Below are 14,973 nucleotides of genomic sequence, written 5' to 3'. Positions count from 1 at the left end.
CCTTCTTTATCATAGGAAGAAAAAATTCAAGTTAAACTGCATGTCCTTTGGGCTGATAGCTATTAGGTAGCTCCAACACACTCCCAAACACACCTGTGATGTTACCTACATTCAGTTGTGGCATCTCCAGTCAAAGGTTCTCCTTCTCCACTGCTGTAAGTTGCAAAGACCGAAATTCTGTATTTAGTCTCTGGCTGCAGATTTTCTATCACAGTATGAATTGCATCACCAGGAACATTTTTCTCTCCAGCCTCAACATCATCATAAAGAGATTTCCATGAGACCCTGTATCCTCGAACCATTCCTGGAGCAGATGTCCAATAAGCACCAACTGATGTATCAGTGATGTCCTTAATAACTAAATCTTGAGGAGAACCACGTTCTAGGATAGAAATTAAAGGAAAATCATTTTTTAAAAGACTATTAAATATTTGAACATTCATTAATCCTGACAGACATCCTAACTTGATGAACACAAACTCAACTTGTCTAAAATTACCCATTTCTCCTTTCTGAGCTTTTTTTCCTGGAGTGGAGCAGATTGGTGGAATAAAACTTCAGAATTATATTTGATTCCTATTTATCAGCCTTACTCACCATGCCCAGTCTGACTGCAAAAACTTCTAGGATAAGGCTATCACCCAAATTTGAAGGAACAGGTGCCTTACAATTTTTTCTAAAGGAAAACTAAAGCATCTAAATCCCAAAATTTTGTCACATTTAAGTCGATCTGTTGACACAGCCCATTGTTCACAAAAACCTTCATTTCCTTCCGTGATCTTTTCCTCCCAGATTTAATTTAAATAAGCTCAGTTTCAATGTATGATAACAATAACTGCATCAATCTCATATCACTTGCAAAGTTTAATTCCAATAATCATGTTCTGGAGAAATTTTTGTTTGCTCATAGAGTTAAAAAAAAAAAAAGTAGAACTAAACTTCAATATAGCTTAACCCTAATAAAGTTAAAAAACCACCAATTCTGCTGGAAAACTTAAAAGTGAATAGTCATCAAAATAAAATATACCGCTTGTTTTAGCCGATCAAAAACGTCTGCTACTAAATTCTGGCTCTTTCATGAAAAAAAAAAAAACGGAAAAATATGGAAACCTCAATTTAATGGGAGGCACAGATGTCTTCCAATAAAACTCTCGTTCTCCATATTTTAAATGTAAGATAAATATACAGGTCACTTTATATTGGCTACCTTTACTACACTTGTGCCACTGTGTGACATAATTATAAAACTATCTGCTTCTTCAGCACACTCTTTGCCAGTATGTTGCATATTCATGCCAATAATATACAATACTCATACAAGAATTATGGAAGCTATTATTTTATTTGATTCAAAGAGTAAAAATCAGTATATTAAAACTACCTATAATTAAATAAATTTCAACAAAAATAAAGATAACAATGAACAAAAAAAGTAACATCAGTAGACAAAGACCTACCATATATCATTAAATTGGGAGGGGAAAAAATAAATAAAACAGGAGTTGAACAGACTACCAGATCCCAAGCCTAAATGGAAAATTCTATTATAAATAACTTTAACTGCTGACAGGACATCTCATCTCTGGAAGGAAATTAGTTACATATTTTACTGCAAGAATACTTATTTTCAAGAACACACTGACTTTCTCCCCCAAGTGCTTAAGGCTCATTTTCATTTGAGAGTCTTCTTTATTGTATTTGCTACTTCAGTGGCTACACAGCTTTATATCTTTTCTACCTACAGGAAGATAAAAGTGCTTTTTCAAGTACTTTGTTTCATTTGTTTTGTTTGGTTCAGTTATTGGGGGTTTTGTCCGTTATTTATTTTGATCATTGGTATTCCAAAAACTAGTCTCTAAGTTTCAAATGTGCAAAACGTTTTTTTTTTTCCTTTTGTTTCATATATGCCAGTTTTCCATATATGCCTCTTTCTAAATTTCCTAAATTGCAGTCAGAAATGGCTGTTATGGAATGACCATTCTTGAAAGTGATCTTGAGTTTAAATAAGCTAAATACTGCATTAATAGCATTCCATAAAATATAAGACAAAGTTAGTTAGAATGTGGGAACTCTGTTCCAAATTAATACTGGGGTAATTTACAAACAATAACTTTAGCTTCTACTTTTCTTAAAGGTTGTGCTTCTCAGCCTGTTTTTCTCCCTGCTTTTTACAGCACTGAATTTGTGACATTGGTTTGTTTCCATGACAACAGACATCTCACAAACACAAACACAAGTTAATGATTTCACTGTGAGAAAAAATAATAATAATAGGAAGAGAATTATGGCTGAAGCAAAAATATATTCACAAAGACATTTCTGAGCTTAAAACAAAAGGATCTCACATCACTAGACAAGTCTCCTCATGGATTTTAACCAACTATTTCTACACTATCAATACTTATAAAGCCAGAAAAAAATTAGTAAAATTGCAATAAAGACCTTTGCCAAGTTTATCAATGTCTTAAAGATAACCTGCAAGAGCACTTTTTAAGATGCAAATGAAATATCAACCAAAAAAACATATTTGAGTTCTCATGAATGTCAAGACATTAATTTTAGTGAACACTGAGTAAGTTCTCAATCACAGAAAAAAAAATTCTCTAAAAAGTCATAGTTTCTGCCTGTGGAGTGCAAACGCATTAGTTGTAGGCAAGAATATTACCACTTCATGTTAGTGAAAAAGAAACACAGACTTCAAAGAAAGGTGAAAGATACTTCTATTCAGAAGCCGGGATTTAAAAGACAATTCCTCCACATGGGTTTCCTGGGTCAATCAGTCAGCTTCATTAAAAAAAAAATATTTCTAAACATTGGTTCATACTATTCTCAGACATTAATTTTTTCCTCCACAAAAGCAGGAGGGCTGAGTATTTTGTTGTCTTAAGCCCACAAATATGGAGAAAGTTACATATTCATGATACATAAGTTTTATCAGATCTACGAACCTTCAAGTTTTTAAAAATGGAATCTTGGCTCAGCCAAACATTAGATTACCAAAAGAATGAAGCAATTATAAGCACCCTGTGGCACAGTTGGCAGGATGCAGGCTGGCAAGTGGTCAAGCTGGTCTTGGGGCTAGGTATACAAAGAACTGAGTGGACCAACAGCAGACTATGCCTGTTCCTGGGGCCCTGGATCCTCAGCAACAAAATAACTGGACTGTACATGATCAGATATATAGAACAGCCTGGAGAACCAAAGGCTCTACCCTGTACTTATGCATTAAATCAGAATATCCAGGGCTAAGTGCTGATGCTTTCTAGAAATCTTTAAAATCTGTCCTGTGGTTCTAATTAATCTATCATTCTTTATTCTTTCCCCATCTCTAATTTTCCCTCTCCTTTTCTTCCTACTGTTTCTCTCTTTAGCCTAGAGAAGCATTTACTTGGAAGGTATGGTTGGTCAGTGGGGGACAGAGCCCTCACACTTTCAATTAGAAAGGGGCTAGCTTTTCACAAAGGGCGGAGAAAACAAAACTGGTCCAAACGTTGGTCATGGTGATTCTCTGTAGGACTGTTGATGGTTCACATATCGTATGACACTGGGTAATGGAGAAATTATTTAAGCTCCTCACTGCATCCTTTCTATCCCATAAAATACATTGGAAGTTCACCCCTCCCTTCTCCCTCTGTACTATCTTGAAAGGGAATGGCTCTCAAACACGTGTGTTATAGAAGAGTTAATCACATTTTCATATGTGAATGAGGTTCAGCAAAAGTGGAACACAGCCAGGCATTTGCTTGATTCACTATGTTGTAGGTTTTGTCTTCAATCTAAAGAACTCCATACATTAGTAACTACAGGAAGAGATTATTTGGCTTCTTTTGGTTTAGTTTGCTTAGACTGAGTTTGGGAAAGAGTTCTTTTTTACCTTATAGGCGAGAGGGGGAAAGGAAGTCAAGTTAGAAGTCCAGTCTCTACCCTGTCTCCAGAAAAGATTACTGTTCCTCAAGAGGGCAAGGCACAGCTGGGCACAGTGGCACATGGCACACGCCTGTAATCCCAGCAGCTCAGGAGGCTGAGGCAAGAGGATTACGAATTCAAAGTCAGCCTCCAACTCAGCGAGACCCTGGATTCAATCGAAGGAAGGAAGGAAGGAAGGAAGGAAGGAAGGAAGGAAGGAAGGAAGGAAGGAAGGAAGGAAGGAAGGAAGGAAGGGAGGGAGGGAGGGAGGGAGGGAGGAAGGAAGGAAGGAAGGCGGGCAAGGCACAGTAGCAGGAGTAGTGAGCATAAGCCAACTCTAGCAGACTTTCTGCCCCTTTACCACTACCTTTCCCTGAGCCTAGACCCACTTCTGCTCCAGCAGTGGCTCCCTAATTCCCTCCCTGAGTTCCTCAAATCTATGTTTTATGGTGCTGGGGTTGATTCAGTTTTTGCTTTTGTTTTTTCTTAACCCAAGTGACATTTTTTTCGATAATATTTAGCTTCATAGTGTTTACTTTCTTCTGTTCTGAATGACATGCCCGTGTTTCCTACCTTATGTTTATCTCAAAATAGAATTTCTGGCGATTATTTCAAACAAGTCATCTTCTGTAACGATGGTATGCACCCTTCCTATTCCTTTGATTCCATCTCAATAGTCTTCCCATACACCAGCGTATGTATCAGTGTAAGTGCAAGGAATAACAATACATTCCTGTCATGATATTAGTTTAAGGTATTAAATTCTATCAGGTTTTGAAATTGTGGCACTCAGCATTTCTGTCCTGATTATAAAACACATTCACATATATATTCAAAAGCATTTTTCTCATGACTACTGCTGCTGTTGGAAGTAATTCAGACAGGTATATTTTTCCATGATCTGCACATCCACAAGGGGTTGATTTGCACACTTTTGTTTCCGTATACCATACCAAAGAATTAATACTTCATTTAAGTAACTTTCATATATTTCCTTAGTCCTTTTCCATTTGCTTTCTGAAAAGCAAGTTAACATCCAACTCAAATGTAATTATAATACAAATTAGCCAATGATAACTGAAAAATTAATCATTACAAAATGAAACTATATATCATCTTATAGATTATTCCAGCCAGCTTTCACTGAGTTTCACATACCACTTTCAAAAATAGAAGTTAAATTGAAAATGTAATGTAAACTCTTTTCTAAATCAATTTGTCTTTTCCGTTAGAACTCAGCTCAAAAGCCATCCAACTTTCCACAGCAGAATGCAGAAGACCTGCTTCTGGATAACGTTCATGTGGAAATACACTTGATTTACAACCAATGAACTAGAGCCACGATTCCAAAGGACAAAGTTCACTGTCAATAAGTTAACTTAGTCACTTCAAGTAATACGTAGTTCTTAAAGACCTCTTAACCATTAAATTATAATTCAACTTCAGAGCCTGCACAAGCAAACAAAAAAAAAACTTCTATAGATCAGATTTTTCTCTGATCAACAATTAATTCACAGAAAAGGAACTGTGAATTACTGTCCTGTAATTGTCTAAAGTTCCCTGGCAACATCAGAGTTGTTAGGCCCAGAATGTATGATTTTTCAAATTATGAGACAGCAGTAAATCTGGGGAAACATAGAGGCTTTGTTAGTTGCTCTTAGAGAAGCCTCATGTTACTCAACATCATGCAGTATTCCTGTGATGTGCTAAAAACCTCATTGCAACAAAATGTCAGCTGAGTTTGGTTTGATTTGTAGGAAGTCATTCATGTCTAGGGCATTGGCAGGTTGCTATAGCAACTGAAACAAAGAAAATTCTGAAAAGTCATATTTTCCATAGCCAGAAAAACAACACTCAGAAATTTTTTAAAAGAACCATATTATTTCCTAACTGATATCTTCATTCATTTGTGGTAAATCTCTGAATAAAAATGAACACTATTCATCTAGAGATTTATAAAAGTAGGTTTTCCTCTTAAATATTAACAGTAACGACAAGGGTCTATCCATATCTAAAGTGCACTTACACGTATAACTGTTTTAGTAACTACATAAGCCTATCTGCTTTAACAACAACAACAAGGGTAAAAAAAATGTAAATCAAACCTAGTGGTTTGTGCTCAAATTCCTCTGAAGTTGGATCTGAAATAGTAATAAACTCTGCCTTTGTGATTCTATTGCATATAATACTAGAGCCAACCATGAACTTCCCCAATGCCAATGTTAATAAATCTCTCTTCCAGAGACAGGGGAATTTTCTGATCATCAGCTGCATTTAAAAAAAATAATAACAAAATACTAAGAAACAGATTCAAGTTAAGGGTGATTGTAGGTTATAGTAACTATTTTTTTAAATGCTTTCTTGTTTTTTTAATTGAAAGCCACAATGCACTTGAGGTAATCTACACAATTTTCAACCTACAGAAAGCTCTTACAGTTGCCTCCATGCCTCTGGATAGAAGAAACATTCCTTCAAGGTCTGCTCTTACCACCTCCTCTTCCAGGAGAAAAACAGATTAGAAAAACAGCAGCCCTCAAAAGCAGTTACCTGGCTCTGTTTCTGGGCTTTCCACTCCCTGCATTTACCATCATATCCTATTCCTGTATATGGTATGTGGATTTGGCTGAGTTAATATAATAAAATGAAATGGAATAACCAGGGGCAAAAGTCTTCTATTATTTTAATTTAGTCACAACTAAGCTTTCACATATTTGTCAAGTTTACCACACATAATGCAATGGGACAAATATGTTCATAAAATCAGGCTGGCAGCATTCTTTTTTTTTTGTAATCTTTCATTGCAGTAAGGAGATCTAGTGTAAATGCAAAATAATTTTTATTATTACAAAATGAGTAATAAATTAACTATATTTTTAAGCAAACTTGAAAATCATCTAGCTTTCTTCCATGTCAAGAAATGAGAAACTGTAGTGTTTAATTTTTATTTTGTTTCCTGTGTATATCCCATAGAGATAATTTCTGATGAAATACATGTATACCAAGTATACATGTGTATGCATACACTCAAATATGAATACAAGTTGCTAGACTACCTATACCACTTATGCAAAGTTAAAAAGTCATAAACAATTAACCATACATCTGGCCCAGAAAAACTATAGTCTAACAGAACATGTTTGTTGTAAATTTTTAAAAGAGAATTTTATTATATAAGATTTTTAGTATGTTATTCTTGACAAAAATACCTTCATTTTTAGAATTAGAAAATGTTTGAGCATGAATATATTTTTAAAAGAAAGTACCGATGAATATAAGAAGGTTAAAAGGTCAACCAAAAGAAAACGGATTACATTATTTCCAAGACACTGAAATAATTTAAAGGAGAATTTTTCACAAATATAAACAATCTGTAATTATTCTTTAAAAAAAAGCTCAAAAGTTTACCCTTTGAAAAAATCCAGTGAACATCTATAAAAACTTACAAAAAGCATATGAAAAAGAAATCTTCAAAAGGTCAAAAAAGAAGGACCAACTTCTCCAAAATTCTGGATGTTGCTCCAGATAGAGTTCACATGCTTATGCTGTTGTCTATGCCTCTGTAGTTAAGGCAACCTCCATTTCTGCCTCTCATTTTGAAAGCTGTCATGAAGACAATAGCTCTGAAATACTAGCACTTTATTTTTAGATATCAGTTCTAAAGTTAGTAAGTTATTTCTTCTTGATGAATTTTCTATACATATAGTATTTTACAATTCCCAAAGAGTTTCACTTAACATTGTCCCATTTTATTACCATAATAACTCCTGGGAGGAAGGATGGAGGATGATCATTCCCCTTTTATAGATGGAAAAACTGAGGCTTGGAAGAGTAATAAGTTTATTGAAGGCTGCTCAGCTAAGCAGTTCAGTCAGTCTTCTGGTTATCAGGACTTTACACACTGGTATGTAGTCTTATATTTAAATCCTCTTCTAAGAACAGATTTCATGGACTAATGGGATTAAACTTTTGATCTCAGTTATTTTGATTCAAAAATTTTTTATTTGTTTTTAATTCCTGACTAGATCTTAAAGCATCCAATCAGAATTACTTATTGTAGATTTTGTCCCTGCCAATTCCAGTACTTAAACAATCCTCCAAGCTCCTGAATCCATCAAAGTTGATGGGTGTTTTGCCTAATATCACTGCGATTTTTACATCACAAAAGATAGTTCAGATTCATTTTCTTCCAATGATGATTTAAAATAAGTAATATAAAATGTGATGATAAAAAAAGGAAAGCTTGTTAGCTACACTACTAAACAGCATCATTATAATCACCTAGTGATAATGCTTTTTCTTTGCATTGCAATCCATTTTCATGGTTAACTTGAATTTGTGTTCTCTCTTACACTACTTATTTAGTTGCTGTGGTGAGTTAAACCTAAGCTGCCATTATAACTCAAAAGACCCTAAGAAATATGTAAAGGACCAAAGAGACATTTTTGCTGATAGTTCTTACTAAGTATTGCATTAACTCTGAACTTCTAACATGGAATTGAAGTTTAGAAATCACTTAGAAAACAGACAAAAACCTGGGTTCTCATCTTTCTCAAGCTATTATGAGTGCTTTTATGCATGGTAAAGGAGAAGGCCACATTATAGAAAGAGAAAATGGCTCCTATCTGGACCTGGTTGACAGAACCAGCTGCACAACCTTCAGCAATTCAAATACTCTTCACCCATAGATATTTCCCAAGGCTCCTTCACTCCCTGAATGTTGCACCTTTAATCTCCATTAAACCAACCCATGGTACTATAAACACATTTTTAAGGGCTTACTATGCAGACAGCTCCCCCAAGACACTTCTTCCTGATCAGAGTTTAATTTTTTTCAGTTTCTTACTTTCTGTATCTCTGAATAACAGACAATTTTCTGGTTATTTATCTTCAATTATAGATTCCTTTTAAGAAAGAGTATTACAAATTTCCATTCTCTGAAAAAGTGCTAAGCTTCCTAAATGCAGAATCACAAACAAGTTCAAGGATTTTCATTTAAATATGACAGGAATTACCTTCCAGTGTTGTTCCTTCTCCAAAAAGGGCATCTCCAGCCCCAGAGGCATACAAAGCTGTCACAGATAAGGCATACTGTGTCCCTTGCTTTAATCTCCTCAGCATGGTATTGGTTGTATCTCCCCTCACAGTGACCTCTTGAGTCTCCCCTCCTGCCACTGGGGTGTAAGTGACGAGGTAATGTTTGACTTTTCCAGGTGCACCACTCCAAGATAACTTCATAGTTGATGTCGTAGCGTCAGAAACTCTTAAGTCTCTTGGATTCCCTCTAACTTCATTAAAAATGACAATAACAACATCAAAAACAATTATTTAATAAATTGACTTGAAAAACACTCAGTCACTTTACATATGTATGTTCTTTATATCCCAGTGAGACTAGTCATTTAAACTGTTTACCAGTCAAATAGTTTAAGCATTTTTAAATCTGGACCTACATGTTAGTAGAAACAAAGCAAATAACATACAATTCCTTTTCTGAATTTAGACAGATTAAAATATTTCATGTAAATCCATGTAATTCTCATGTTAGAATCTCATGTAAAATACTTTTCTTAAATTTTCCCTAAAAGTGGAAAAAAAACTTTACAAAATGCACCCATGTTGATCAGTATTACAATGTAGACTTTAACTCCTCCATGATGTCTTCAGTACAATTTGTTGGTATAAGGCTATGAATATCTAACGGTAATATCCAGGAAATAATGCTAATAGGATAAAAGTGATAAAAAGGATGCTGTCCCTAAGGAAAAAAAGAAATGAAACGAGTTGAGACCTAGGGTTGGTACAGCTTGGGAATAGTTGAGAGGGGTCACCCATCCCTTCTCAACTATGGCCTCTGACATCTCCTCACTGCAGTAGATTGGCCACATCATCTCTGAAGAGTCTCAAGGCATTCAGTTACCAAGTGGGCACATAGTGCCTAGCCAGTTTTACTCAAGAAAACAGAAAGATAAAGAGTTACTGGGTTGTTTCATGGTGACCAGCACAAAGAATTCCAGCTTCCCAGCAAGTAAAAAGAAAAAAATGAAACAGTGACTTCCCGAAGGAAGAGAAAGGAGGAAGAAGGGACAAGGAAGGAGATGGGGCTACCTCAGAAAGAGCTAATGAGCTAGACTGCACAGGGAGGGAGGGGAGCAGGGCAGTAGGGGGAGGGAGAGTGACACAGAGGCCACACTGTACGGTAGTGGACATTCCTTGGGAGCTTCTGAAGAATGGCAGCAAAGTACACAAACTCAGATTCATGACTTATGAGTTACATGACTCAGGGTCATTATTTAGTTCCTTTGGCCTCATTTCCTCTAAAACTGGGCCAATAACAGTACCTTCATAGAGTCTATGCAAGAATTACGTAAGATAATATGCAAAAAACCTTTGCATATAGTCTACTACAAATAGGAGCTCAATAACTGCTCATTTGGGTAATACGTTCTTAGCATTTTTATTACTATTAAAAACTACATGGATAAGGCATAAAATAAAGATTATGCATACCTTATTTTTCTCAATGAAATATATATATTAAACACTAATTATTTACAAATGTCAGAATTGATCCCAGAAGTCTAACCATCCCATTTATATAAAAACAAATTAATGTTTTAAAATCTTCCCAAAGAAGTAAAATGTAATCTATTTTAATGGTGACAAGCAGTTTGATTTTTAATCCCTAGTCATCCTTCAATTTATATAAAAATATTTAATAAAATTATTTTAAAAGAATATTTAGACCATATCATATAGCATTCAAGTTCTACTGAAACAAGTGACACCATGAGTAAATCAAAATTTTGAATAACTTCAATTTCAAAGAAATACAGTCTGATATATTCAGATCCCTGAGACAAAATGTCTCATAGTGTTATTTGGAAAATTGTTAACTTTCCCCTTAGTGTAAGATTACAGCTGTTATCATCTGATCAGTATATTTCCTCTACCTTCTTCGGTGGCTGCATTTCCAGTCAGTGGAGTGCCAGGTCCTGAGAAATATTCAGGAATTACAGATACTTCATACTTTGTATCTGGAGTCAGGTTCTCCAGTGTTCTCCTCCTCTGGTTGGCTGGGGTGGTGACTTCTTTGCTTTCTCCACTAGTAACTGGTCTATATATAATTCGATACCTTAAAACTCTTCCTGGAGCTTGAGTCCAGGTAATTTTAAAACTATCAGTAGTTTCATCTGTCACTTTTAGGTTTCGAGGTGCTCCTTTTACTGAAACAAAAATAAATTTTTTTTCAAAAAAAGTTAGCTGAATTTATATGAAAAATACAAAAAATAACTTTTATACATTAAATGATAGCATTTCTCTAACTAAATCCACAAGCAATTTTTGGACAAACATCCTGGTTACTGCATTTAGCCAGAATAAATAGATTCTGAAACAACCCCATAACCAACTTCATCTGTAGTCATTTGATTTGGAGAATAATTGGACTATATACATGAGGGAGCAAGCACGTGACAGGTACTTAATGAACACTAGTTAGATCTAAAGCTTGAAGTTAAATTGCAACATGGATAACATACATAGACTCACAGTCTTCAATAAAATTTTCATTAAGCCCAAATGAGAGCATTATTTGGTTTCATGTCTAGTAAACACGTTAAATAACCTATGTGTTCAAGGGGGCAAACTGTCCATATGGATAACGTATTGAGAAAGGGTGAACTCAAGGTCACTGTGTTCTCAGTTCACTACAGAGAAACATGCCTGTATCTTCCTACCAATTAGAACCTAACTTAAAAATTCAACATCTCAATAGATCAATCCAAAGAGGAAAAAAGAAAAGAAAGAAATGATGGTTGGCAGACTTAAAACAACCATGATTCATTTTGTATGGCAAGGAAAAAGACTAAATTAGTTAGAACAAATGAGGCAGATAGACTGAGGAGTTTGAATCCTAGCTCTGAAGATTAACAGATACGTAACTGTGAGTTTCACATTACCCAGCAGTAAAACAGGATGACTTATCGGATTATTGAAGTGGTTGAACAAGATAATCCATGGAAAATATTTAGCAATGCATCTGAGACATAGCAGTACCTCAGAAAGTGTTATCTTAATGAAAGTATTCAATCAGAAACTTCCCTAATGTTGAAAGAAAATTTGCATCCTAGATTTTGCTACAAACAGTAGAATTAGAAAGGCATTACCAAATTCTGTTGTAATAGCCCTACAGCCAAAATCTAGAATGTATATGAATATAGTCGCCTCTACTCTAAAACTGTTTGTTGGAGGAGTTAATGTATTTATTTCTACAGTTTATTTTTTTTTAAAAGTTTCAGAGAAAAAAAAATTCTCTAGCTTTTATTAAAATAGTGTGGCAATGTGTGCCAGCTATATCAGTAAATATTCTGTAACCATTGTAAATTCTTCATGCTGGCCTTTGAGCTCTTTCCCATCTATCTCCAGTCAAAATAGAGAACCACTGACAGCTCTTCAAATATTCGCTGCCTTTATGTTAAGACTAATTGCCTTGTCTTAATCTTCTAATCTAACATTGGTGCCCTTTAAATGTCAATATTATATCAAAAAGTGTTCAGCTCTACCCAGTAGACCCATATAAACAAATACTTCTTAAAGCATTGGTAAAATTAGCACAACCATGTTCATAGAAGCCTTATTCACAACAGCTAAAAGGTGTAAGCCACCTGAATATCCATCAATGGATGAATATATCAAACGTGGCATATATATAAATGGAGCAGTATTAAAAGAAAGGAAATCCTGGCCAGGCACGGTGGTGCATGCCTATAATCCCAGCAGCTGGGGAGGCTGAGGCAAGAGGATCATGAATTCAAAGCCAGCCTCAGCAAAAGAAAGGTGCTAAGCAACTCAGGGAGACCCTGCCTCTAAATAAAATACAAAATAGGGCTGAGGAACAGCCCAGTAGTAGAGGGCCCCTGAGTTCAAACCCCAGTACCCACTTCCTTCCTCCCCCCCACAAAAAGGAAGGAAATTCTGATTCCTGCTGCAGGGTGGATGAATCTTGAGGACATTGTACTAAGTGGAATAAGTCAGATGCAAAAGGACAAATACTATATGGTTCTACTCATATGAGTCACTTGGAGTGAAAAAAATTCATACAAACAGAAAGCAGCGTGGTGGTTTCCAGGGACAGGGAGAATCAGGGAATGGGGGATTATAGTTAAAAGGCTACAGAGTGTCAATTCTGAACATTCTGGAGATGGATGTTGGTGATGGTAACACAACAAATAAACATGCTTAATGCCACTGGAATGTACACTTCACATGGCTAAAATGATAAATTTTATGTTATGTATGTTTCACCATAATTTTTAAAAAAGAAAAATATGTGGTAATATGTAGCTACAGTTAGCTCCATCAGCAAAATAAGGTAATTGCAGAAGGATTTCAAATTTGAAACGTAGGACAGAAAATGATGGAAAAGCGGTATTCTGAAAGTTAGTTCCACAAGTATTAACAATTCTGTCTCTCCTCAAATTCATCACAACAAATATACAGTTTTTTACTTGAAAGTTTTTTCCCTTTCTAAAAAGATTTATGACTAGTTGTATCTTAGAGATACCACATTTTACAAATATGTTCACAATTCTGGATTATAAAGCAGGTGGTTATAACTGTAACAGTGTTCTGCAATAAATGACTAGTCCCTGACAAATTATGAAAGGAACCCCATCACACCTTCTTCAGTGGTCTCCTCTCCAACTGAGGGAATGCTGAAGCCATCCTCATACTCCGCAGTTACATTGACCAGGTACAGGGTCTCTGGCTTCAGGTTGTTGAGAACGACACTGGTGCTTGAGGCTGGCTCCACCACCGTGATCTCGTTATCCCCAGTAGCTTCCTTGTATGTGATGTGATATGAAAAAACATTTTCTCCAGCAGGAGACCAGTTGGTTTTGAAACTGTAAGACGTCACCTCAGAAAAACTAATATTCTTTGGAGGCACATAAGCTACAAAAATAAAAGAAGAAGGAGGAGGAGGAGGAGGAGGAGGAGCTGACTTAGTTTAAAATTGTAAAATTTATAAAACAAAAAGGATCTAATGACTTCATGTTTCTTAAATGGCTTATGTTAATTCGGGAGAGTGGCTATTGAGGCCAACACACTGATTTCACACACAACCACTGAGAGAAGGCCCCTTGCTAAGAGCCTTACAAGAAGGTCCTGATGATTTGCCTTGAGCATCCATAATACTGAGTAATATAAATGCCTAGTTAAAATCAAATTTTGAGCTTCTTAAGGCAAAGCAGTAGTAGAATAGCCCTCCTCCTGTGTGGAATACTTCTGCAGTAGCAAGGCTAAAAAAGAACGATTGTGATTTTCCCATTCATTCCCAGGAATTGGATATTAACCTTTGGTGGTGGATAGGTAGATATTTGAAAGTGAAACTAAGAAAAAAATTTTCCTTAAAAAAGACATTTATTAAACTAAGCATTTAAACTAAATCATAGGATGAGACAATGCTTAATGTACAGCGCCTGCCCTCTGGGGACATACATCAAACTGGAGAAATGAGCGAGTGCATAATTATGAATAAATAAAGGCAGCACATGTGGATGCCAAGTGAGTGAAAGCAATAGTGAGCATCCCAGTACTAGAACACTTAAGCAAGGTGGGATGCAAGGGACTCTTAACACTCAAAGAGAATTTAAATTAATGAAGAAAAAGAGGATAGGGAACTCCAAATGTGAGGAATGAGGCCCAAAAATTATCCAGGAAAGTGAATTTCTAAAAAGAATTCAAAAGTCCAGACTATGTTTAGTCACCTTTGGTTCAAAGGACCTGGTTTAGTATTCAGCACATAATAAACACTCAAGAAATTGGTGTTTAATTGGTTATGACCAATAGGTGAGACAAAGCTGGTTCCTAGCCCCACTTAAGAATTTAGGAGCAAAAACATCTCACAACTTTTATGGGTGAGCATAACCAACAAAGAAGTGAACCATAACCAGGAGTCAGAGCTCAGAGCTAAATAAACTAAGTTCAGTAGTTTTCAGTAATATAGGTAAGTTATTTTCTCCTATTCATAAAAAGAATTGAAGAAGCCTATCATCCATAGGTTTAGAA

At 35.6% G+C, this 14,973-nt stretch overlaps 1 protein-coding gene across 3 annotated transcripts in view; it reads right to left on the bottom strand.

Annotated features, from left to right (window-relative positions):
• COL12A1 (collagen type XII alpha 1 chain) overlaps positions 1 to 14,973 on the bottom strand; it is a 108,555-nt gene that overhangs the window by 72,886 nt on the left and 20,696 nt on the right. For 2 of the 3 annotated variants that reach the window (XM_079146436.1, XM_079146437.1), the window contains exons 11-14: positions 13,585 to 13,857; positions 10,857 to 11,129; positions 8,919 to 9,191; positions 110 to 382 (exon numbers count right to left, since the gene is read on the bottom strand). The exons of the other annotated variant lie outside the window; for it this stretch is intronic. In XM_079146436.1, the coding sequence (XP_079002562.1) occupies positions 110 to 382; positions 8,919 to 9,191; positions 10,857 to 11,129; positions 13,585 to 13,857 (1,092 nt within the window). The remainder of the gene's footprint in view (positions 1 to 109; positions 383 to 8,918; positions 9,192 to 10,856; positions 11,130 to 13,584; positions 13,858 to 14,973) is intronic. 3 annotated transcript variants of the gene reach the window in all.

Source organism: Sciurus vulgaris, assembly GCF_902686455.1.
Source record: "Sciurus vulgaris genome assembly, chromosome: 7".
In the NCBI taxonomy this organism is placed as follows: domain Eukaryota; kingdom Metazoa; phylum Chordata; class Mammalia; order Rodentia; family Sciuridae; genus Sciurus; species Sciurus vulgaris.
This window is presented reverse-complemented; position numbering and strand designations above follow the sequence as displayed.